General features: G+C 42.1%; 1 protein-coding gene across 1 annotated transcript in view; it reads right to left on the reverse strand.

The window, feature by feature from the left end:
* Positions 1–24078, reverse strand: part of tpd52 (tumor protein D52) — a 228400-nt gene that overhangs the window by 132382 nt on the left and 71940 nt on the right. Inside the window, exons 5-7 of the mRNA XM_067977154.1 lie at positions 21588–21636; positions 20400–20513; positions 1562–1627 (exon numbers count right to left, since the gene is read on the reverse strand). Coding sequence (XP_067833255.1) covers positions 1562–1627; positions 20400–20513; positions 21588–21636 — 229 coding nt within the window. The remainder of the gene's footprint in view (positions 1–1561; positions 1628–20399; positions 20514–21587; positions 21637–24078) is intronic.

Below are 24078 nucleotides of genomic sequence, written 5' to 3' on the forward strand. Positions count from 1 at the left end.
TGAACATGAGGTAACAATTGGTATAGGTTATATTATTAAAAATTGACCCAATTACTCGGAAATGCCAAAGGCTACAATTGACTGAGATATAAGTTTCCACACAGACAATGCTACAGTGAAAAAAATTTGATAAGAAAGGAATGTAAAACAAATCGTATGAAGAGAAAGCATAGGTTGGACAATTGGAAGTCCATTACTTGAGCTATGTACTGACACAGGGTAATAAACGCCTATCAGTTTTACCCCGCCACAGTATGATAAGGAAGTTCGCAATTTTATTTGAAACTATTCACGAATAGTCGCTCCAATACAAGATCTGACCAAAGAGGGGAGACCTTCCCTGACAAATTATATAACTCGCATTGAGAATGCTAAGAAAACTCAACAATTATATCAACACCTCCTAACTCAAGTATTAAAACAAAGCGCGACATAGAATGGAGGTGGACATCATAAAAGAGATAGACAAATATGGAGACGTAAAGATCTGTGATAAGTGATATAGCAACTGCCTTTAATACAGGTGCCTCAGTTGTTAACACCATTGATTTGGACATCTTGAAAACACAGAGATTAGGACTTGGAGTTGGAAATTCCAGTCTGCAGTCCGACATACATCTGTATGTGGGAGAGACAGGGTTTATTTCAGACAGGTTGCGAGCTCCAGAGAGAGAGAGAGGGACTCGGCAATTTCTCTCTCCTGTTTTGTTTTCTGGATTTGTTTCGGGTAAAAGGATTATTCCTTTGGACAAAATAAATAATAAATGATGATTTGACAAATTAACCCCTTGGGCTCTCAAGAAGAGCCGCAATGGATTTTCTGTGTTTCTTTTAAAACATGATGTGGAGATGCCGGTGATGGACTGGGGTTGACAATTGTAAACAATTTTACAACACCAAGTTATAGTCCAACAAATTTATTTTAAATTCCACAAGCTTTCGGAGGCTTCCTCCTTCCTCAGGTGAATGGTGTTAAAACAAAACAAATCAAAATGTTTTCAAAAGAAGAGAATCAGGTTGATATCCTTCCTCAGGTGAACAGTGTTAAAACAAAACAAATCAAAATGTTTTCAAAAGAAGAGAATCAGGTTGATATCACCACGCTGTGACATTTGGTATCTGCTGATGTCTGCAGCTAAAGTCTTAAATTTTTAATGCCACTGGATCATTTCCTGTTTCCTGTTTCTTTTAAAACAGGTGACCCTGGTTTTTTGGGACCACGTGAGTGTTGATGGTGCAGGATTACCAAGAGTAGTTCTTTGACATAAAATGGCTTTACAAAGTTACGGTGCAACCTTTGCTGGAGAAATTTGGTGCAGGAAACGATCCAGTGGCATTAAAAATTTAAGACTTTAGCTGCAGACATCAGCAGATACCAAATGTCACAGCGTGGTGATATCAACCTGATTCTCTTCTTTTGAAAACATTTTGATTTGTTTTGTTTTAACCCATTTATTGTCTTCCGAGACAGAGTGCTCGAGGTGGGAAGATATGGGAGTTACATCCAAAAGTAATTACGAGCACTTCATCTCTACTATAAAACCACAAAGCCTGGACGTACCTGTTGCCTGAATACTTGAAAGCATTGCGAATGGAGATACGCCTCTCCCAGAAGGTTTATTATAACCTACAACAGGACAATAAAAATATTAAGCATGACATTGACCAAATTAAAGTCACCACTTGATGAGATGACCTCTGGAATTTGGTACTGAATATACAAATCCTTGGATTAGATTAATTTCACATGTATTAGTCATAGTGCAGTTTGTTGCAATATGATTCTTGATTTTCATTGCATGTAATAAATGTAAGCAGAGGATGAAGGGTTTGGCAAAGATAGTAAAACAGAGCCTGGGTGAGAATGTCCCCATTGTCTCTGTGATTTCAACTAAGAAAACATCTTAATGGTACCGGGAGTAGCACCCGCTGGGGTAAGGTGCATGTAAAAGGGAAGACAATCATAGTTTGATAGGATTATCAGATGCTCTGCCTCTCTTCCACCCAGACTGGTGGCCAACACAAAGGGAACCTGGTTAAGATGAGGTACAGCATCTAACAGGATATTATAGGGATAAAAATTTGGATTTTAAAAAAGGGGTGGGTCCCAATCTCGAGTTCAAAGGTCAGGCATAGTAGTTGATTAATTAACCCATAAATCCCCATATAAGGACCCCGGCGGTGGCGTACCAGAAAAAAAAACTGACTGATTAATTAAACTGTTATAAGAGACTGTTGCAGCATGGCATGTCCTAAACTTTTAAATCATATGAGAATAATTGGCCCGGCATGCCTGATCGTGTGGGTGGGAACTGGCATAAAACCTGCTACAACCCCTGCTGCAAGTAGACTCAATCGTGTTTCAAGGGAACTGCATGTCAATATTTTTTATACGTGTCATATATGTATGCAAAGCGTCAAGGTATCTCTAGTTGCTGGGTGTGCTCACATATCCCAATTCAATCCAAGGGAGGCATTCCACTCAGACCAGTCCCCCACCTCACCACCTTACAAGTTTCTGAGGATGTCAAAAAAGGAAGGACTTAAAAGAATATCAGGACACATTTGGGTATCTGACACCCCTGTTGCCTAAATACTTGAAAGCATTGCGAATGGAGATACGCCTCTCCCAGAAGGTTTATTATAACCTACAACAGTACCTGGAAATGCCCCGTCTCCATCCACAAGAGGAAGCAGCAAATTTTTATGGGGGGTGGGGAGTTTTAATCTCAATGACAGAATAGTCTTTATATCTTGTCTTTGCTCAGATGTCACAACAATCTTCTCAACTTTGTTTCTGAGGACGCTTTCTCCGAAATATAGGTTAATTACCAAGTTTAAGATATCAAAGGGGATTCAATGGGCCGTGGAGCTGAGCTTGCTCATGCAGGAAGATTGCATCCTGCAAGCATTGATATCACAGTTGTAATTCACCTACAACTAGAGTTGGGCCTGTTGAAGGACATTCTGAAGGATTGGTGATGGAGGGCCAAGGTAGTTAGGGGTAGCTTTTTCTGATATCTTGCTGCCTGTGAGTTAACAATGCGGAGCCCACCAGAAATGTGCTCTGCCCTGAAGTCCTCCTGGAGGGGACATTCTACCAGTGAGTACTTTGGGGTGCCATTGGGCACAGCAGAATGAAATGTAGAAAATCAGAGGGCTGCTCAGGACTTAAAGGCTTGCAGCAGCTTAAAAGTACCGTGTACCTCGGGAACTTTTCTGTGCTTTCCTGATTCTGGCACCAGTGAAAAGTTGCTGTATTGTTTCTTTGTTGAGAGGAACCTTGTGGCACTGGGAGTCTAGTTTGGAAATATTATTGCATTTATTCTGCCTTCTGTTGCAGCTTATCTGCATTTTCCACAGTTCAATATTTTAAGAAAATTTGGGTATTTCAGCGAACAGTGCTACCAGAATCAGGGCCCGCTGCTTTGATAATAACATCACCTAGCACTTGCTGCAACAAGTGGAGCAGAGGAGAGAGGTCCATAAGGTCAACAGGGCAGGAGGTGGTCAAAGCCAATAATATGTGAAGCACTGTGGATTAATTCTTCTGAGAAAGAATAGGATGTAGTGTGATGATTGGAGCAGTAATGGTGAGAATCCTGAACTGGGAGCATGCCTTGTGCTTCCCCATCTCTGGCTTCCTCCTCCAAGATCCTCCATTGTATTTGGAGGGCACATTCCTCAAATAGGGTCACCTCATGTCCTATGGCTGCCCCCTCTCCAGTATAAAACATCAGAGAATACTGGCAGGAAGAAATTCAATGACCTCACCAGGAGTGGAAAGGTGGCCACACTCATCTCATCTCTTGTACGTGCTCTGACACTACTCTTAATAGCATGATTTGTAACCTCCAAAACATATATTTCTTCCCTTTACACCCTTTCCATTTTTCAGTGAAAGTGAATGCTTTCTAATATCATTTTCTTTGACCCCTGTGCACTTTGCCCCAAGTCGCTTCACTAGCTCCCCATTACTCTTCCCAAGTATGGCCAGACAACCCACTGGAAATACTTTCCAGAATCAGCAGCTATCTGTTGGGCCTTTCAGCCTTTTCATTCCCTAAGGAGTTCCTTTTTCATACAGGAGGTTCTCACGTTGCAGTTAGACTTTGAAAGCTAATCAAAGCTAGCTTCTGCTTTGACAGAAGAAGTTACCTTGCCTGCAACGCCTATATCCCTATAGAATGAATTAAAAAACTGCTGTGATGGGGTCTGCCACAGATCAGCAGGCGCAGTGACATGGAGGCAGGAAACAGCGGCTAGCCAGTCAGCTTATATTTCTGTCTCTCCCAATTTGGCAGAAGTTCATACACAAAAGACAGATGTTTAATACTGGAGAGGGGACAGCCATAGGACATGAGGTGACCCTATTTGAGGAATGTGCCCTCCAAATACGATGGAGGATCTTGGAGGAGGAAGCCAGAGATGGGGAAGCACAAGACATGCTCCCAGCTCAGGATTCTTACCACACTGCTCGAATCTTCACACTACATCCTATTCTTTCTCAGAAGAATTAATCCACAAGTAGACATACAGCTGCACCTCAATGTTAGCTGCTTTCTTGAACAGTGTAACCTGCTAAGTTGTTCAGAAGATGTGCTCTTAACAATTTCTCCTTTTGTGTCTCTGCAGGTCTGGCAGAAGTAGTTCTCTTGGGACCATCACAAGTCCAGACACTCAGAATCTCACCACACACTTTGTCACACTGTGTCAGCCTTGGCTGAATGGTGGTACTCTCGCCTCTGAATCAGGTCAGAGACTTGATCACATAACCTAGGTTGCCACCTAAGTGCAGGACTGAGGTAATGTTACACTGTCAGAGGTGCTGTCTTTTGGATGTAGAGTACAAAAACCTAGTGGTTCTGTTACTGGAATAGTAATCCAGAGGCATGGACTAATAATCCACAGAACATGAGTTCAAACCCCACCATGGCAGTTTGAGAATTTGACTTCAGTTACAAAATCTGGAAATAAAAAGCTGGTATCAGCAAAAAAAGTGACCATGAAGCTAGCAGATTGTTATAAAAACCCAAATGGTTCACTAATGTCCTTTAGGGAAAGAAACCTGCTGTCCTTACCTGGTTTGACCTATATGTGACTCCACTCCCATACCAACTTGATGAGCTGCTCTCTGAAATGGCCTAGCAAGCCACTCAGTTGTATCAAACCACTACAAAGAATACCACCTTCTCAAGACAACTAAGGTTGGGCAATAAATGCTGCCCTTGTCTGTGACGCCCACATCCTGAGAATAAATTTTAAAAACTGCAGTGATGGGTCTGCCATAGATCAACAGACACAGTGACATGGAGGCTGGGAGCAGGGGTCAGCCAGTCAGCTTATGTTTCTGTCTCTCCCAATGGCAACACATTTGCAGCCTGCCTTCTCCATCCAATGCCTATCCAGGAACTTGATAGCAGGACCCAGCTGAGGTCAGAAATGTGCTGAGAAGTGAGTGGGGTGGTTCTGGTGTAGATTCTTTTGGATTGCATGGATTTGGAAAGATGGTGGGAGGTAACGGGTTACGTTTATCAGTGAGCTTAGGAGAATGTTTCCTCACGTTTTGTTGAGCTGTACGAGCCAATACTGATGATGCAGTTGCTGCTAGCTTCTTTGCCTCTTCAGCATTCCCCAGTATCTCCTGCTCATCTTTGGAGGACTCCTGCTGTTGTTTCTCAAGGTGGATGCCCCTTTAATGGCAATGTTGTGAAGTATGCAGCAAGTGACAATAGCCCTTGCAGGACTGTACTGGAGGATCCCACTCGTCTGTCTAGGTAGCCAAAGCACTATTTTAGTATGCCTATGGCTTTCTTCGATGCACACTCAGGTGGTGAAATGGGCTTGTTTATACTTTTGCTCCACTGGTGTTGCTAGATGACAGAGAGGGCCTCGGCAACAGTGAGTAGCTTTGGGCCCCTTTGTAGCACAGAGGGTTAGCTCAAAATGAAGGTACCACGTGAGCTGCTGGGAAATCTAGCATTCATCTGCATAATTTTGTGGCAACAGTCACACAACTGTACAGTAATGGAGTAAAAAATCCTTCGATTCAGGTAAGGAGCACTCCTTTTTACAGGTGCATTTAAGACTACGTGTGCCAACTAATACTGCATTTGGGATATCCAGCCATGCAAAAGAAACCTACGGCTCGGATCTGCTACTCGTGGGGCTCCGTAGGAAAGTTGATGTACTTACTAGCTGGCTTTGGCAAACAGCAACTTGCTTAATGTACCAGTGCAGTGCTGGCTGACTGTCATTTTCACCAAATTAGAAGTGGACATCCATTTTCAAGGTTCAAAGTATAATTAGATGGGCCACAAGTGGCATCTTTACTGTTTTGGATAGTGAAGTATACCAAAGTTTAAATTACTAATTACTGTTCATTTACCTGCTCTATGTCATATTTGGGCTCAATTGTTTCAATGCCCTCCCTCCTGAACTTCATAAACTCTCTGGTCTGAATATGATCTGTAACAACTTCAGAACTCTGCTGTTGCTCCCATTTACTTGCCCATTCTCCCACCCACCTTCCACTTCATTGCCATCCATTCTGAAGATCCTTTGTGCATCTTTTCCATGCCTTCTCAACTTGTGTTCCTCCCCCCACCAAAAAAAATTACACTACCACAAGTTTATTTCCAACATCTTCCAATTACCTTATTCTAGGTTTTTAAACAATCTTTTGGCAGACTATTAAACCTACTAATTGTCTCGGAGACAGATAAGTGCTTTCCTAATTCTTGATTTTTTACCTTATGTTCTATCTAGCTCTTCGTTATGCTAATCCTATAGAGGGGCTTTTTTATTTTCTAGATTCCAATTTGAATAAAGAATTTTTACATAAAATGTTAACCTGCCTTCTCTTTTCAGATGCTGAATGACTGTGAATTTATTTCAGATTTCTACAGATTGTAGTTTTTTGAGAAATAGCAGCATCAAATACACTCAGAATAACCAGATGTTAAGTTCACCCTGACTCAGCTTCCCCAACACAAAGAGTTAAATTATTTTTATTTTTCCATCAGCAGTCCTCTTTTTGTGAATGCTAATTTGTAGGCCCAAACTCTTAAAGAGCTGGATTGAGACTTCTTTTACACATGGCATGCAACTGGCAGATAGAAAAATTCAACCCATCCGTCTGGGCTGGATTCCAACCCAGATTCTGAAGGTGAAAAGACAGTGTTCCAGACCATTACACCACCCTGCCCTCCACTGTTTAGTGTATAGCAATGTATAACTCTCCAAGTATCATGTGCACTAAACTGAAAACCAACGCACGCAAACTTAGTCCAACAAAATAGAAATGATTTATTAAAAATTAAGTACACATGACCAGGCCAACCATTTTTAGTGTGGAAGAGAAAAGCAGACTACAGTTACACATTCCTGCTGACTCATTATCTCACGCCATTTGCAAAACAATGTGTGATGTGGTGATAGTGAGCCTGTTGAATCACTCCAGTTCTGATCTGAGGGCAGGAAATAATCAGCTTCAGATAAATCCTTTGCTCCTCTATCAAACATCTTGAAACAATTTTCTACGTTAAAGGCACTAGATAAATGCCAATTTAGTTCATCCATTCAGAAATATCCTAATCCCCTTTAGAACATCCAATTGTTTCTTAAATGATTGCAGGGTTTTTGCCTTCACTACTCTACCTGCAAGTCCATTCCATCTGTTGACTACCGTGTGTGAAGAACTTTGTGATATAAGTCTCAAATTTGTCTGTCACCAGTGTCCCGTTGTCATACTATTGCAATTTAATGTAAAACAATATTCTGGATTTACCCTTTCCATTCCCTTAAGAATTTTGCATACCTCGAAGATCACCTTCAAGAACTCTTTTCCATACTGAAAAGTCCAGGTATTTCCAGTCTTTCCGCATGACTCAGACCCAAGCCACGAGGGAATCAGTCTCATGGTTCATCTTTACACTGCCTCCTTCAGCACTTGTTTCACAGTGACCAAAACCAGACAAAGTATGCGAGGTGCAGTCTGACCAGACTACTAAACAATTCAATCACAATTCCCTCTGACTTAAGTAAATACAGGATAAAGTCAAAGTGTAATTATTATTTGGGGAAAAGTTTGCAGGTTGAAAAAAGATTGTTGCAAATTTTAAGCTACATTTCAGGATGAAGTACCTGCCTTTGTGTTGTGTTTTTTTAAAATTAAAAGTGATATTGCGACGGTTAAATCATGGGCAACAGTCTAACTCCCTGTCTAGATATTTCCTATTGCTGTGGGAAGCTTCGCTCTAAGTTTTAGCGATCGTTTTTTTGATTTTTTAAAAAAGTCCTTTTTTCCAAATGACAAATTTGTAGACATTTGTGATCACCCATATTTATAATTTTTTTTAAAACCAGGACCTACCTTGGCATTGCCAACGATAGGAACAGGAGAAGGTAATTCAGCTCCTCAAGCCTGTTCCACCATTCAATCAGATCATGGCTGATCTGTACCTCAACTCCATTTACCCACCATTGATCCATATCCCTGGATACCCTCACCTAATAAAAATCTATCGCTCTTAGCTTTGAACATTTCAATTAACCCAGCATCCATAGCCTTTTGGGGCAGAGTGTTCCAGATTTCCATTACTCTTGGTGTGAAAAAGTGCTTCCTCATTTCACTCCTAAATGGCTCTAACTTTAAGGTTTTGCCCCCTTGTTCTGGATCCCCCCCCCCACCACCACCACCAGAGGAAATAGTTTTGTTGTATCTACCCCTCAAATCCCTTTATCATTTTAAAAATTTCAATTAGATAGAACCATAGAAAAGATACAGCACAGAAGGGGGCCATTCGGACCATCGTGTCCGCGCCGATCGAAGAACAACCAGTGCCCATTCTAATCCCACCTTCCAGCACCCGGTCCATTGCCCTGCAGCTTACAGCATTTTAGGTTCAGGTCCAGGTACTTTTTTAAAAGAGTTGAGGGTCCCTGCCTCGACCACCAATTCGGGCAGCGAATTCCATACACCCATCACCCTCTGGGTAAAAAAGTTTTTCCTCATGTCCCCTCTAATCCTGCCGCCAATCAGCTTAAATCTATATACTCTAGTTCTTGAGCTCTCCGCTAGGGGAAACAGGTACTTCCTGGCTACTCTATCTGGGCCCCTCACAATTTTGTACACCTCAATCGAGTCATCCCTCAGCCTTCTCTGCTCCAAGGAAAACAACCCCAGCCTATCCAATCTCTCCTCATAGCTGCAATTTTCAAGCCTTGGCAACATTCTTGAAAATCTTCTCTGAACTCTCTCCAGAGCAATTATGTCCTTCCTCCAATAACTTTCTCAACTGAAGGAAATACAAGCCAAGTTTATGCAACCTTTCCTCATAATTTAACCTTTAGCCCTAGTATAATTCTGGTGAATCTGTAGTGTATCTCCTCCAAGGCCACATCCTTCCTGAGGTCCGGCGCCCAGAATTGAATACAGTAATCCAGATGGGGTCTGACCAAGTCTCTGTACAACTAAAACATAACTTCTCCCCTTTGTATTCTAATCCTTGCGATAAAGGCTAACATTCCAATAGCCTTTTAAATTACTTTTTGTACCTGTGCACAAAGCTTTTAGTGATGTGTGCATAGATACCAACATCCTGATGCTCTTCCAATCTCTTGCCATTAAGAAAAAATTCTGATTTATTTTTCTTGGATCCAAAATGGATGACCCAACACTTCTCATTGAACTCCATCTGCCATAGTTTTGCCCACTTAGTCCGCCTATGTCCCTTTGTAACTTCCTGCTCCCATCCACACAACTTACTGTTCCTCATAACTTAGTGTCATCTGCAAACTTGGATATACAACTCTCTATTCCTTCATCCAAGTCATTGTTATATATGGTGAAAAGCTGAGCCCCCAGTGCACATCCCTAGGGAATACCTTCCATTCCATTATAAAATCTGATGCACCATTTGTGACAGGAATGTTGTGGGAAAATCATGTAAATATTTGATTTTAAAATGTTGGATTTTAAGCTCTGGATGAACTTTTTGACTGCAAGCTGTATGTACCTGAAACTGCTCATTTTTAAAAATTTGTTCATGGGATGTGGGCGTCGCTGGCGAGGCCGGCATTTATTGCCCATCCCTAATTGCCCTTGAGAAGGTGGTGGTGAGCCGCCTTCTTGAACCGCCGCAGTCAATGAAGGTTCTCCCACAGTGCTGTTAGAGAGTTCCAGGATTTTGACCCAGCGACGATGAAGGAACGGCGATATTTTTCCAAGTCGGGATGGTGTGTGACTTGGAGGGGAATGTGCAGATGGTGTTGTTCCCATGTACCTGCTGCTCTTGTCCTTCTAGGTGGTAGAGGTCACGAGTTAGGGAGGTGCTGTCGAAGAAGCCTTGGCGAGTTGCTGCAGTGCATCCTATGGATGGTATACACAGCAGCCACTGTGCGCCGGTGGTGAAGGGAGTGAATGTTTTGGGTGGTGGATGGGGTGCCAATCAAGCGGGCTGCTTTGTCCTGGATGGAGTCGAGCTTCTTGAGTGTTGTTGGAGCTACACTCATCCAGGCAAATGGAGAGTATTCCATCACACTCCTGACTTGTGCCTTGTAGATGGTGGAAAGGCTTTGGGGAGTCAGGAGGTGAGTCACTCGCCGCAGAATACCCAGTCTCTGACCTGCTCTTGTAGCCACAGTATTTATATGGCTGGTCCAGTTAAGTTTCTGGTCAATGGTGACCCCCAGGATGTTGATGATGGGGGACTCCGTGATGGTAATGCCGTTGAATATCAAGGGGAGGTGGTTAGACACTCTCTTGTTGGAGATGGTCATTGCCTGGCACTTGTCTGGTGCGAATATTACTTGCCACTTATCAGCCCAAGCCTGGATGTTGTCCAGGTCTTGCTGCATGCGGGCTCGGACTGCTTCATTATTTGAGGGGTTGTGAATGGAACTGAACACTGTGCAATCATCAGCGAACATCCCCATTTCTGACCTTATGATGGAGGGAAGGTCATTGATGAAGCAGCTGAAGATGTTTGGGCCTAGGACACTGCCCTGAGGAACTCCTGCAGCAATGCCCTGGGGCTGAGATGATTGGCCTCCAACAACCACTACCATCTTCCTTTGTGCTAGGTATGACTCCAGCCACTGGAGAGTTTTCCCCCTGATTCCCGTTGACTTCAATTTTACTAGGGATCCTTGGTGCCACACTCGGTCAAATGCTGCCTTGAAGTCAAGGGTAGTCACTCTCACCTCACCTCTGGAATTCAGCTCTTTTGTTCATGTTTGGACCAAGGCTGTAATGAGGTCTGGAGCGTAGTAGTCCTGGCGGAACCCAAACTGAGCATCGGTGAGCAGGTTATTGGTGAGTAAGTGCCGCTTGATAGCAATGTCGACGACACCTTCCATCACTTTGCTGATGATTGAGAGTAGACTGATGGGGCGGTAATTGGCCGGATTGGATTTATCCTGCTTTTTGTGGACAGGACATACCTGGGCAATTTTCCACATTGTCTGGTAGATGCCAGCGTTGTAGCTGTACTGGAACAGCTTGGCTAGAGGCGCAACTAGTTCTGGAGCATAAGTCTTCAGCACTATAGCCGGGATGTTGTCAGGGCCCATAGCCGTTGTTGTATCCAGTGCACTCAGCCGTTTCTTGATATCACGTGGAGTGAATCGAATTGGCTTAAGACTGGCTTCTGTGATGGTGGGGATATCGGGAGGAGGCCGAGATGGATCATCCACTCGTGCTCATGCTCATGCTGGCTTAGAAGACTGACTCATGTAATCACAAGTACAGATCGAACTGGTTTTGGTCCATAACTGACAAAATGTGCTTGTATGTACAAATCACATCACACCAAGGAGACCCAGGCGCTGGAAACTGTATAAAAAAAGCGAGCCAAACTGCAAGAGAAGACGGCGTGACGAGTCCTAGCGTGCTCCGTGGTCCACGGTGAGAACGGGAAGTAAAGCCTGTCTGAGCCTGTAAATTACTGCCTAGTGTTGTTAAGTTTTATACTTTTATACTTAATAAATCTTTCCAACTTGTTACAAGTTGACTAGTCTTGCTGTCGATTCCTTTGTCAAGTTTGAGCCCGAATTCCTTACAAATCTGGTGACCGTGGCAAGACTTGACTAAGACGATGTAGACTATCTTGTGACAATTTTTCATACCAAGAGTAGTGGAAATCTGGAACGCTCTGTCCTATAAGGCTATGGATGCTGGGTTAATTGAAATGTTCAAGGCTAAGAGCGATAGATTTTTATTAGGTAAGGGTATCCAGGGATATGGATCAACGGTGGGTAAATGGCCAAGTTATAGGTGCATGTGTATCCTCTCTGCCGCTTGCTCCCACTGAGGTGGAGTCTCTGGGTCGCGAGTTAGGTATTATACATACTATGGATGACCCACTAGAAATTAACAGAAGATGGGCAGATTTTAGAAGGGGCCACCCGGAGATCTTAAGCGAGTTCTTCTCATGTCCTGTACAAACTAATTGAAGGGGGCATTGCCCGAAACGATCTTTGATCAGATCACCAATCACCTCGCAGTCATAATGCAAATCCTCAACTCCCTGGGAATTTGAAATCTTAATTTACCGGTACTAATGAGCTAAACCAAACAGAGACCAGATGATGCTCTCAGAGTGTTCAGCAACCGCTTGTATGACCTTTACGAGCGTTTGCAGAATCAAGCCCTCGCGGATGCGGCAGTGGGAAAAGACCAAGAACAGTTTAAGACTATGTTCTTAGCCCAGCTCCAACCCCAGGTTAAAGCTGCCCTAGGTATAACCGCTCATCCTACGGATCGGTGGGTAGACATAGAGGCAAACGCCACCCACACCTGGGAGGTTGTGAAGGACGACTTGTTGTCACAACCAAACCCTCATCCTCCAAGGGGGGATCCCAAAGAAGCCTGTGGCCACAGTGGAAGGCCCTAGGTGCCCGGGTAGACGCCTTTATATCCCTGCTATAACTGTGGAAGGAACGGCCACATGGCCAGAGACTGTAGGATACCAAGACAGGGACAGAGGAGGGATTCACCTCCAAGATACACCCCTAAAATGGAGCCCAAACCCTCGGAGTTGAGCAGCGATCGAACCAACTAACTGCCCTTGTTCAAACTCTGGTGACCAGGGGGTGGGGGGGGGGGGCGGGTGCAGAATAACTGACAAGTATGTGCAGTTAAAGGGGCTAATGCGCCTCCACTGGAAGGCCCTCTAGAGGGATCCCTATGAAGAGGTTCGGCGCCCTTCGACTGGGTGGAAGTGGGGTTCCGATGTGATGGGGACGGGAGACCAGTAATCCCTGTTGTCCTGCAACGGGGCTGGCAGCAGACCATGTTGATCGACACCAGCTCTGCCATCATCATCATTCATACCCCACACCATGAACGCCATGCGACGGTGGGCAAGGGCTGCTTGTTGCTGAAGGGCTTCAACGGAGATACTACTGCTGCGTACACAGGAAAGGCCTCTGAACTACAGTTGGGAGGTCTCACCTGTGGAGTGTTGTCGTCCATGTTAATGACTACTCCCGATGGTAGAGGAATCTTAGGAGCTCTTGAACTTCACCAGTATGGGGCAATAATCGATTACAATCGGGTTTGCATGTGGATGGGGTCGGGCTACCGGGGTAAAGTGGTAAAAATCTTGGATGCTCACTCAGTTTTCACCATTAAGATACCGTCCACGTATAATCCTCCTGAGCACGAGAACGAACGTGTAAATCAGCTTATCCAGAAACACCTCCCGGTGTTTGTCACTGGCAAGCAGGACTGCGGTAGGATAGATGGGGAGGAATCCATAAACGGACCTCCTCACCCATTTGCTAAACAGTACCCGATTCCGAAAGAAAGTCACCCTTGTGTTAGGCTTGGCACTTTCACAACCAACTCACCAATTTGGCTTGTAAAGAAACCAGATGGCTGTTGGAAACTGACTGTGGATTACCGAAAGCTCAACTTTGTAACGCCAGCGTGCTCTCCAATAGTGCAGGAGACACCAATCCTCCTATCACAGATACCAATCGGTTCCAAGTACTTCTCTACCTTAGACATTTCGAACAGATTCTGAAGTATTCCTGTCAGAAAGGAAGATCAGTATAAGTTTGCGTTTACTTTTGAAGACCAAAGTTATATATGGACTTGCCTGCTCCAAAGGTTTCATAATGGCCCGACAATCTTTCACAAATGGCGCGAGACTTAAAGGGATTTTCCAGATCCGAGTGTTTATTGCAATATGTGGATGATTTGCTGTTAGCCACTGCGACTGCGGACGACCATTTATTACTTCTAGATGAGCTGCTAACGATTCTCACTCAGTCCGGCCTTAAAGTTAATCTGCGGAAGGCCCAGTTATTCAGGGAGCATGTGACTTTTCTGGGGGTGTCCATTTCATCGGACGGATTGGCGCCAGACGCTCACAAAGTTGAGATCATACAGACTGCCACTCCTGACGTCCAACACAGCGCTCTGGTCATTTTTGGGCCTGGTCGGATATCAGGAATTTTATCCCTGGTTTCACCGAGCTAGCAAAACCGCTCTACAAGCTTTTAAAGGGAAAAGATGATGACATCTGCCCCGTCTAATCTGAACCTCACAGCAAAGTGTTAACTAAACTCAAGACGGAGGTTACGCAGCCTGATCGCTCCGGATTCAACCCAGCCTTTCCACCGAGTGATGGGAGCAACAGACCAGAGCCTCACAGCCATCCTCTGTCAGAGGCGAGCCAATGGATTGCAGCTAATCGCCTATGCATCCAGGATACTTCAGGGGGCGGAGATGACTTACACGGCATGTGAACGCCACCTACTGGCTACATTCTGGGTGGTGCATCACTTTACATACATTACGGGACCACAAGCAACCATCCTGCATTCCCCACATATACTGCTGAATTTACTTATGAAGCCTGGGGACTCTTTGGTCTCATCTCAACAGCTTAGTAAATGGACACTGGAGCTGCCACAAAGAGATATTGATATCACCCCCAAGGCAACTACACTATTACCCCAGTTCTTAGCATACAAAGGAGACCCCCACAAGCGTCTGCTGCCTCTCATTGACTTTGAATCACGTCCAGTCCAGAAGGAGGCCATTGAGAGCGCCCCAACGTGCATGTGGATGGATCACGGTGCCACGTGCAAGGCTCACCTCGCACCAACTATGCAGTGATACTACCAGAGTGATTCGACGACAGTGTAGCCTCCACTCCTCTCAATGTGCCGAAATTGTCGCTTTCTTAACTGCCATTGAAGAAACATCTGGTCTGATAGTGCCTATGCCAACACCACCATGTTATCCCTATATCATAAAAATGTGTACTGTACAGCTGCTGGCAAGCCTTTAGTCCATGGAGCCTGGTTACAAATGTTGTGGACCGCTCTGAAAAACTGCAGCCAGCCCTGTTTCATTGGGAAGGTAGCGGCCCACAGGAGAGGTCACCCCAACAGCGAAGGGAATTCAGAAGCAGACAGAGGCAACAGTGTCAGGCGGCCCTGAGGATTCCTTGGTAAAACACTCTGCCCCTGCGGCCCTCATCAGACCCCAATGGTTAAGGGACTTTACAACAACACGATGAGCCTTATGCTACGGTAATCGAGTGTCTTAAGCAGGGTAAGGCCCTTCCCCAACCCACAGCCTGGGCCTTCAGTACCCTGCTGCTCCGTACTCCCAGCTCTGATGCTTCGGAAAGTGATAGACACCTGCCATGTCATCTGTGTCCCGCCGATAATAGTTGAGGAGTTGCTATTCCTCTTCTGTTGCCAGCCAAAATGACCTTGCAGAAGTTGACCACAACAGCAACATGGTGGCTTGCTATGAAGGAAGCAGTCAATCTGTATGTGTCATATGCCTGGCCTGCCTTCAGCATAACTCTTCCCCTCATACTAATTGGGCCCTCTTCAGGAGCGCACTTCCTCCCGCTGGACCCTGGACCCATCTGCAAATCGATTTCATTGGCCCAATGCCCCAAACCCAAGGAAATCATACTCAAGCCTAGTGTTGGTTGATCAGTTCACCAAATGGATAGAGGCCTTCCCCTATAGTTCTAACACTACATTTACAGCAGTCAAAATTTTGTTAAGTGAGGTGATCTGTAGGCAGGGTATGCTATTACAAGTAGACAGCAATCAAGAATCACACTTTACAGGAAAATTTTGTACCCATTTACAGGAAATCATAGGAATCAAACATAAATTGCACATTTCGCACCACCCTCAGTCTTCGGGAATGGTGGAAAGGGGAAATAGGACTCAAAATTATGTTGAGAAAGTTATGTACAGATTACCCCACTCAATGGACCAACATGTTGCCAATGTGGCTAATGGTAATAAGGTCAACGCCCCATAAGACGACAGGAGTCTCTCCATAGCAGGTGATGACTGGGAGACTTGAGAACACCAGGCCACTTGATGTTGACGGGAATGAACCCTCTATTATAGCAACTCTGTAGCTCGAAATGGAACACACCAATCAAATTAATCAGTATGTGGCCCAAAATTGGGGAAGTCAAAAAAGCAAATCAAAAAGTAGTTTGATAAAGTACGCCCATTTGAATATCAGGTGGGAGATACTGTTATGGTCTTGAATTACGGAAAAAAGGAAAACGCATTTGAGCCGAAATAGATGGGACCATACCAGATTGTCGACCGCTTAAATCCAGTGGTATATCTAATCCAATTCCCCGGGACAAATGGCTCAAATTCTAAGTTGAGGATTAATCAGCTAAAGACTGTAAAAGAATAAATACTGCACTTGTATCCGTTACAGATGAGAACCTACTGTTTAACTACCTGTGCTAAGTCATTTAGATATGGCCTGCATTGGTGCTCTATAAGGCAATCCACCTTTTGCTTCAAACCAACTCAGGTTGTTCAAGTAGGAATCCAAGTATTACTGCCTGTTGTAGTGCACAACAGTGAAGAGTTAATTTGTCAATGCAGGAGGAAGCCCTCAAGGCGGTAACCCAATTCGGCCACCCTATACCTCCCTCACTGAACCCGAAATCAATAATAGAAAGGACCCCCACATCCCAACAACACATGATTAAGATGAGGCAGGATAATGAAAGAGAAGAGCGAATAAGTAACTTGGGAGCCAGTCATTGGTGGGAAACTGTTTATAACGTGGGATAGCATCCCTGGCTCAGGACCTTATCTGTGCTTTGGTGTTGGTACAAGCCTTAATAGTGTTCACTGTAGTCATTATGCTCTGTTATTTGAAAAGTTTGGCTCATTTCTGCAATTCTTTGATCAACCATTTAGAATGGGCTGCTTTGATCAAGAAGTAATCAATGAGGACAATTCACCCTCATGGTGGGGAATTCTGTGGGAAAAATCAAGTAAATATTTGATTTTAAAACATTGGATTTTAAGCTTTGGATGAACTTTTTGACTACAAACTGTATGTACCTGAACCTGAACCAAAATTTTGTTAAGTGAGGTGATCTGTAGGTGGGGAGTTCCTTTACAAGTAGACAGCAATCAAGAGTCACATTTTTACAGGAAAAATGTTTACCCATTTACAATAAATCATGGGAATAAAACATAAATTGCACATTTCCCACCACCCTCAGTCCTCTGGAATGGTGGAAAGGGGAAATGGGCTTAGAAGACTGATGCGTAATCACAAGGACAGATCGAACCGGTTTTGGTCCATAAATGGACAAAATGTGCTTATATGTACAAATCACATCAAGTACGAACCACATCACATCACCCCGAGAAGGAGCCAGGACGAACTTAATCACATCAAGTACAAATCGCTTCATACCAAGGAGACCCAGTCGCTGGAAACTGTATAAAAGAAGCGAGCCAAAAACCCTGGACACAGCAGAGAAGGAAACCATCACAAGGACAGCCTCACAGCAGCACGAACGACGAGTGTACTCATTGGTCCACAGTGAGAACGGGAAGTAAAGCCTGTCTGAGCCTGTAAATTACTGCCTAGTGTTGTTAAGTTTTATACTTTTATACTTAATAAATCTTTCCAACTTGTTACAAGTTGACTAGTCTTGCTGTCTATTCCTTTGTCAAGTTTGAGCCCAAATTCCTTAGTGTTATATCATGCAATGCACTATTATTCTGCTGCTAAAAAGGTGGAGGTGATGCGCTTTGGGACATTGAGGACATAAAAGATACTTAAATACAGGTCGAAAGGTTGCAGGTTTGAAGCCCCATGCTAAGACTTGAGCACATACTCCAGTGCAGAACTGAGGTAGTGCTGCCTTAACAGATGTGCCACCCTTCAGATAAAATGTTAAACCAAGACCCTTTCCACTTGAATTGCACGTTAAAGATTCCAATGACACAACGTGCTGGCTATTTTCTCATTAGTGGGATCTTGCTGCGTGTAAAATTTACACCACTTTAACACCAGTTGCTGTATGTAAAGAGCATTGAGATATGAAAGAATTGATAAACTGGTATGTAAATACAAGTTTGTTTATCTTTAACAAAAAGCCAGCGTACTTACAAAATAAGATTCTGCTAAAACTCTTGACAGGCAGAACTTAACCCTCGAGTTGTGAGTTAGTCATATCTTAACACAAGGTTGTGCGCTAGCTTACCAAATTCTCAGCACAGCCTACAACAGATTTCTTTCACCTGTAATCCTACAGCTTCCACACATTTCAGAGCCATCTACAATGGTTCATTAATTGGCCTTTTTCTACTGTAACTACAACTCAAGTCCTGCTGAATGACCTACTTTTATATATTATAACAACTTGAATTTATATAGCACCTTTAACGTGGAAAAACGTCCCAAGGCGCTTCACAGGAGCGTTATCAAACAGAATTTGACCGAGCCACATAAGGCGATATTAGGACAGGTGACCAAAAGCTTGGCCAAAGAGGTAGGCTTTTACCTTTGACCTAACATTCTTTCACTATATGGCATTCCTACATAGCTCAGAGATAAATAAGTCCTGTAGCAGAGATTACACTTGAAATATTTCTTGGCCGCTTTAAACTGTTTTCATTCTAAACTAAATTAGTGCAGCTCAGAGGTTCCTATCATTTTAATATTTTATATGTTTAACATCCGAGTGCACCGATGTAATTTTTTTACAAACGGATCTCCCATGTGTTGCTCACAACAAGTCAGCTGATACTCTGCAAGAACAGAAGTGTAATAACATACAAATTTATTATTCTGCTGAAGGGGATTGGTGTCACTTAAGGCCACAATGTCTACATTGGCTGTTATTCAGAGCCTAATTATTTGATCACGGAACTTTGCAGAATGGAACGTGGTCAGTTTCAGTTGAGGTTAGAAATAGTACAGGTCTGAAGCACCTGTTTGCATCTGCAATAAAATATGAAATATCTATTGTTAATACATCAATGGGCCAAATCTTAATCAATTCTAGAGAGACAAACAATTTCACATTAAACATTTTACCAGCAGCAATCTTTATTAAAAGTGTTGCTTTTTTTTTTAAAACAGAACATACCAAGATAGTGCTGTGACTGTACAGTAATTCATCTAGCTTAGTGAACAAAAAACAAAATTACCATTTTACAATGTTAACATTGAACTCATGAACCTCAAATATTTCAACAATGTATTAATGCGACATCTTTTAATCAATGCCATCCATTCATTTGGTCTTTAACACTCAGACCCAAAATTCTGAACCTTAACTACTGCCAACATGCATTAAAATGAGAAGCAAGTGTACATTTACAATCACCTCTCGTAGATATAAACAGATCCAAATCACAAAACTACAAGAAAATACTTCACTATGTATTAAAGCAAAAAGTAGAATAGGATTTTATTTTAAATTAGCAAAAAACATACTGAATACTAGGTAATGGAAACTTCTGTTCAGATTATGGCATTTTCCTACAAATGTGTCTTGTACCATATAGCTGGAACAAATAACACCTCCCAGTAGCAAGAAAGATCTTCCACAATGTCTTTAATTGACAGTTAATATTAAAATAAACTTGCATAAAACATAAGCCATCACTTTTTAGCTGAGCCACAGTTTGGTCTGCTTGTTATCAAATTCATGTTGTTCAATATTTCGATACTTCAAAATAATCCACGCTGGAAAAACAGGTGTAAAAATTTAATCCGTCTCAATTTAATATTCCATATATCAAGACAGTTTCTCTATGGTATAAGATGAGGTGTGACTTTGGAATAGTCATTCAAGTCTGAAGAGCATTTTCACCAAAAAGTATTCCACTTAAAACAAAGCAATTTATGCTGTCAAGGGCCAAAATAGTTCAATTGATACAAATGACAATTTAAAAATGTAGTAATCTAGGGCCAGGCCAGATCCTCTGAGCTATTAAATACAATATGCAATGTAGTGAGATATTGGCACAACCGATGAAAGAAAGCCATTATTTGCAACTACTAATACTATGTGCTTGATTTGTAACATGTGTCAAAGGATAACCAGACTTAAAACAGCATTTTAATGAGCTTCTTGAACATCTGAAACCTCTTCTGTAATGGCCTCCGTCGTACTTGCGTTTGCTGCAGAGTTTAGAACGTTCCCAAAATCACCACCTCCTTCCTTGTTGCCTGCGACTTTAGACTTTTAAAGAAAAAAGTCAAATGAATACAGACAACAATAAAATGTGGTGAAAGTACAAGGTGAAATGAAACTCCTAAAAAGCACTTATACCAAAACAGAGCCTTGCAAATTAATTATAGTAATATTTTGACAAGCCATTGAAAATCAGCAGGAAATGGAATTATATTTCACAAAATTAAAACATCAAGCTAGTACCAGTGACTTGACATCCTTGCTTGTTACAGTTTTAAAATAGAATGGAGCCCAACTGCACTGTACCCATTAAAAGTACATAACCCTGCAAACAATTCAAAATGAAAAATACAGTACAGGTTTTTAGATCACTGAACTAGAAGCTCACATCTATTCTCCTCCCCGCCCCCCTCCCCTCTACCAAAGCCCAATGAATAGCTCAAGCTACTACATAACAGGATATCCAGTCTATTTTCCCTTCTCTCCATAAACACAAGGAAACACTACAGCCTTTCCCTCTGGCTTAGATTGGTGGAAACGTAACCTGCAACCTCCCATTTTGTGGAATTGTATGTTTGTGGTCAAACAGCAATGCCACACTGCCATTTCTTTGAGGTGACTGGCTCGGGTACAACACAAGATCTCAATACTTGTGCATATTTTTAAAGATAGTGAGTAACAGAGGAATCCATGATTCTTCTTATCGTTAAGCAACAGAACAAGTACTGCTGTTTGTCCACCTTCAGGCAGCACCAGATTCTCAAGTTGCTAATCCCAATTAAAATGGATGGAGCTGTTCGAAGACATGTCGGCCCCTCCCTGTAACCAATATTGCTGGAGGGAAAGGGATCTGAAGCAGAAGGTCTCCATGCAGCAGCAAATTTGAGGTTTTTTTTTAAGACCACACAAATATGCATCCTTCCCCTCCATCCTCTGGGTTGACAAATGGGGAGGCATGAGGCGCACTTGAAAGTTGTTGCACTTTACATTTTACCTCCTTGAAGCCATAGGTTTAAGCTTTGTATTACAAGAGTTTTCTTCACCAATCCAAGCACATTTAAAAAAAAAAAGTTAACATATGCTCTGTATTGTAACTCAAGTTTGAATTCTTGCATCATTTACCTTTAAGTTTTCAACTCTGTCTTCAAATGACTTGAAAGTTGGTGAATTTCTGAAAGAATAGAAAGAAAATGTTTTAAACACAAACACATCCAAGAAAAAAATGACACCATTTCTCATCCTCATGCCAGGTTCAGCCATAACATTTATTAGAAATCAAATTTGGTTTTGTTTTCTAAACTATTGCAGAATGATTGACATTTACCTTCCAAGATTTTTTTTTAAAACTGGCATTTGATAACTGTACAGGTCATACAACACTTTCAACAACAAAGTCAACAAAAAAACCTTACTAACAGAACTGACGCTGCGCTATATAAAAAAAAACTTTGGTGGCATTGTTGAATGGAAAGCCCATGATATATACATCCATGAATCATTTAAAAACAGGCATTTAGACAGTTATTTCAAAACAAAGATAGGAGGATCAATGTAGTTCAATTCACAAAATTTTCAGGCAACTTGAGTGTATAAATCAGTGCTAAAAAATTATTTTAAACCTGCGTCATACTGCTGTAGCATTAGAAGTAAAATGTGGGAAAACTTGTTTAAGGCAGGTTGTTCCTTTCTTTTCTTGGGACTGCCATCACATACTATCCTCTGTTGAAAGAACTGATGGGTATGTTGCTCCTCACCTTTACCAATATAGTAATGAAATCACTAGCTAGGAGACACGCAAGAACAGCCAAGTGAAATTTGGGTTTGATTTTTTTTCCCTCCATCCGGTGGTGGGGGGGGGGGGGGCGGGGAGGAGTGCTTTTACTTGTACTTCAGTTGAGTCTGAACCCACACCTTACTACTCAGTTGTACAGGATAGCTAGGGTTTTGTGCAAATAGTGCAATGGTGTCATCCAGGCTGGTCCATTCACATTAGAAGTAATTTCTACCACCCCACAATGAAAGCTAGAAATTTCAGATCAAGGAAAGCCACAACGGGATGATGGTAGAGTCAATACTCAAATTTGCTTACTCAATTTGCAAACAAAACTTTCAAATAAATATCACTACGGAGTCTGCCAGCAACAATGTAGCTATACATAAACTTTATACACAATGAATTAGCAATAAAATTTTACTTTAATGCATTGTTATAATACAGTACCTCATAGCAGGCATGCTAATTGAGTGTCGTAGGGAGTGAATGCTAATCGGCCAGCATTAAGGAAACAGCAGAAAGTTAGTTTAAAAACATGTAATACTCCATTTACTACATTAAACAAATAGGAAGGCATTATGTTTTTGATGCACCTTATTTCTATATTCAGTATTTTTAAACACAATTTTCCATTTGTTCAGACTACCCCTCGACGTACATTACACCCAGCCATGCATTTCTATTCCTAAATAGTTTAGTTTCACAAAGTGAACACACATTGATTTTGTATTTCAATATTTAAAGGTTCACCTTTCTTACCTAAAAGAATGTGAAAAAGCATGTAATCTGCAGGATGCCATCATGAGACGGTGAGCATTAACAAGAAAATTGAACACAAGACAGATCACTACCACTGTAAATTTTAAGAATTTAAAAACACTTCAAACTTTACCAGTTCTTAGTAAAAATATGAGAATTCTGAAGTGGCTAGATTTTTCAGACATGATTACACATTTACAGGATGTATCTATAAACTATGGTCAGCTCCTGAATAGGCAATTCCATAATCAGAAAGGTGCAGATATATATTCTTGTAGAAGCTTTTTGAAAGTTTAAAAATAAGGGTGTGCAAGACTAAGTGCATCTGAAAGATATAACTCTGCAGTGCTCACTGATCCAGCTTGTAAATTTACAATACTCTCAGTCTAAATATATCACAGTTCAAGACTGAGTTATAGAACTCTGGATCTTTTGCTCCAAGACTCAAGAAAGCCAACAAAAAATTAAACAGCTCAAATTTATCAGGTTTTTTTAAAAAAAAATTATTGCTTCAGCTCCAAAAAACATACTGACTAGATAGTAATGACAAAGAATTATTTTCCATTATCACACTTCGCAGTTTGAATGCTGGGTCAGATATTAGTAACATGCACTAGAAAAACTTCACATTTAAAAAAAAAACTTGGTTTTGATCAAGAATTAAAATCTATGAGAATTAAGATTGGCACTAAAATATAACCCAGCGGGGGAAAACACACTACAAAATGGAGTGTTAGCAGAAATTCAGGAGCAACTCTGGTCAGAGTTTAAAATTCCAGTATGCCACTCCCATTCAGAAATCACAATCAATGCATAAAATATCTTACAAAGTAGACAAGCATTAAATCAAGATTCAACTGTAGCAGAAGTTACAAATGTTAGTGTTAAGTGACTCATCACTTAAGTTAAAAGGGCAAGTATATGCTGCCAAATTTACATATAATCCTAAAAAAAAGAGAAATCCTAACATTTAGCTATGTTTCTCAGTCACACGATTACTGTATTTTATGCTTCAGAATTGGTGGTTCCAGGCAGTCTATAACAGATACTTGTTGAACTTCCCTCAAACGTTGCATGAAG

The sequence above is a fragment of the Heptranchias perlo genome, chromosome 3 (genome assembly GCF_035084215.1).
Source record: "Heptranchias perlo isolate sHepPer1 chromosome 3, sHepPer1.hap1, whole genome shotgun sequence".
NCBI lineage: Eukaryota > Metazoa > Chordata > Chondrichthyes > Hexanchiformes > Hexanchidae > Heptranchias > Heptranchias perlo.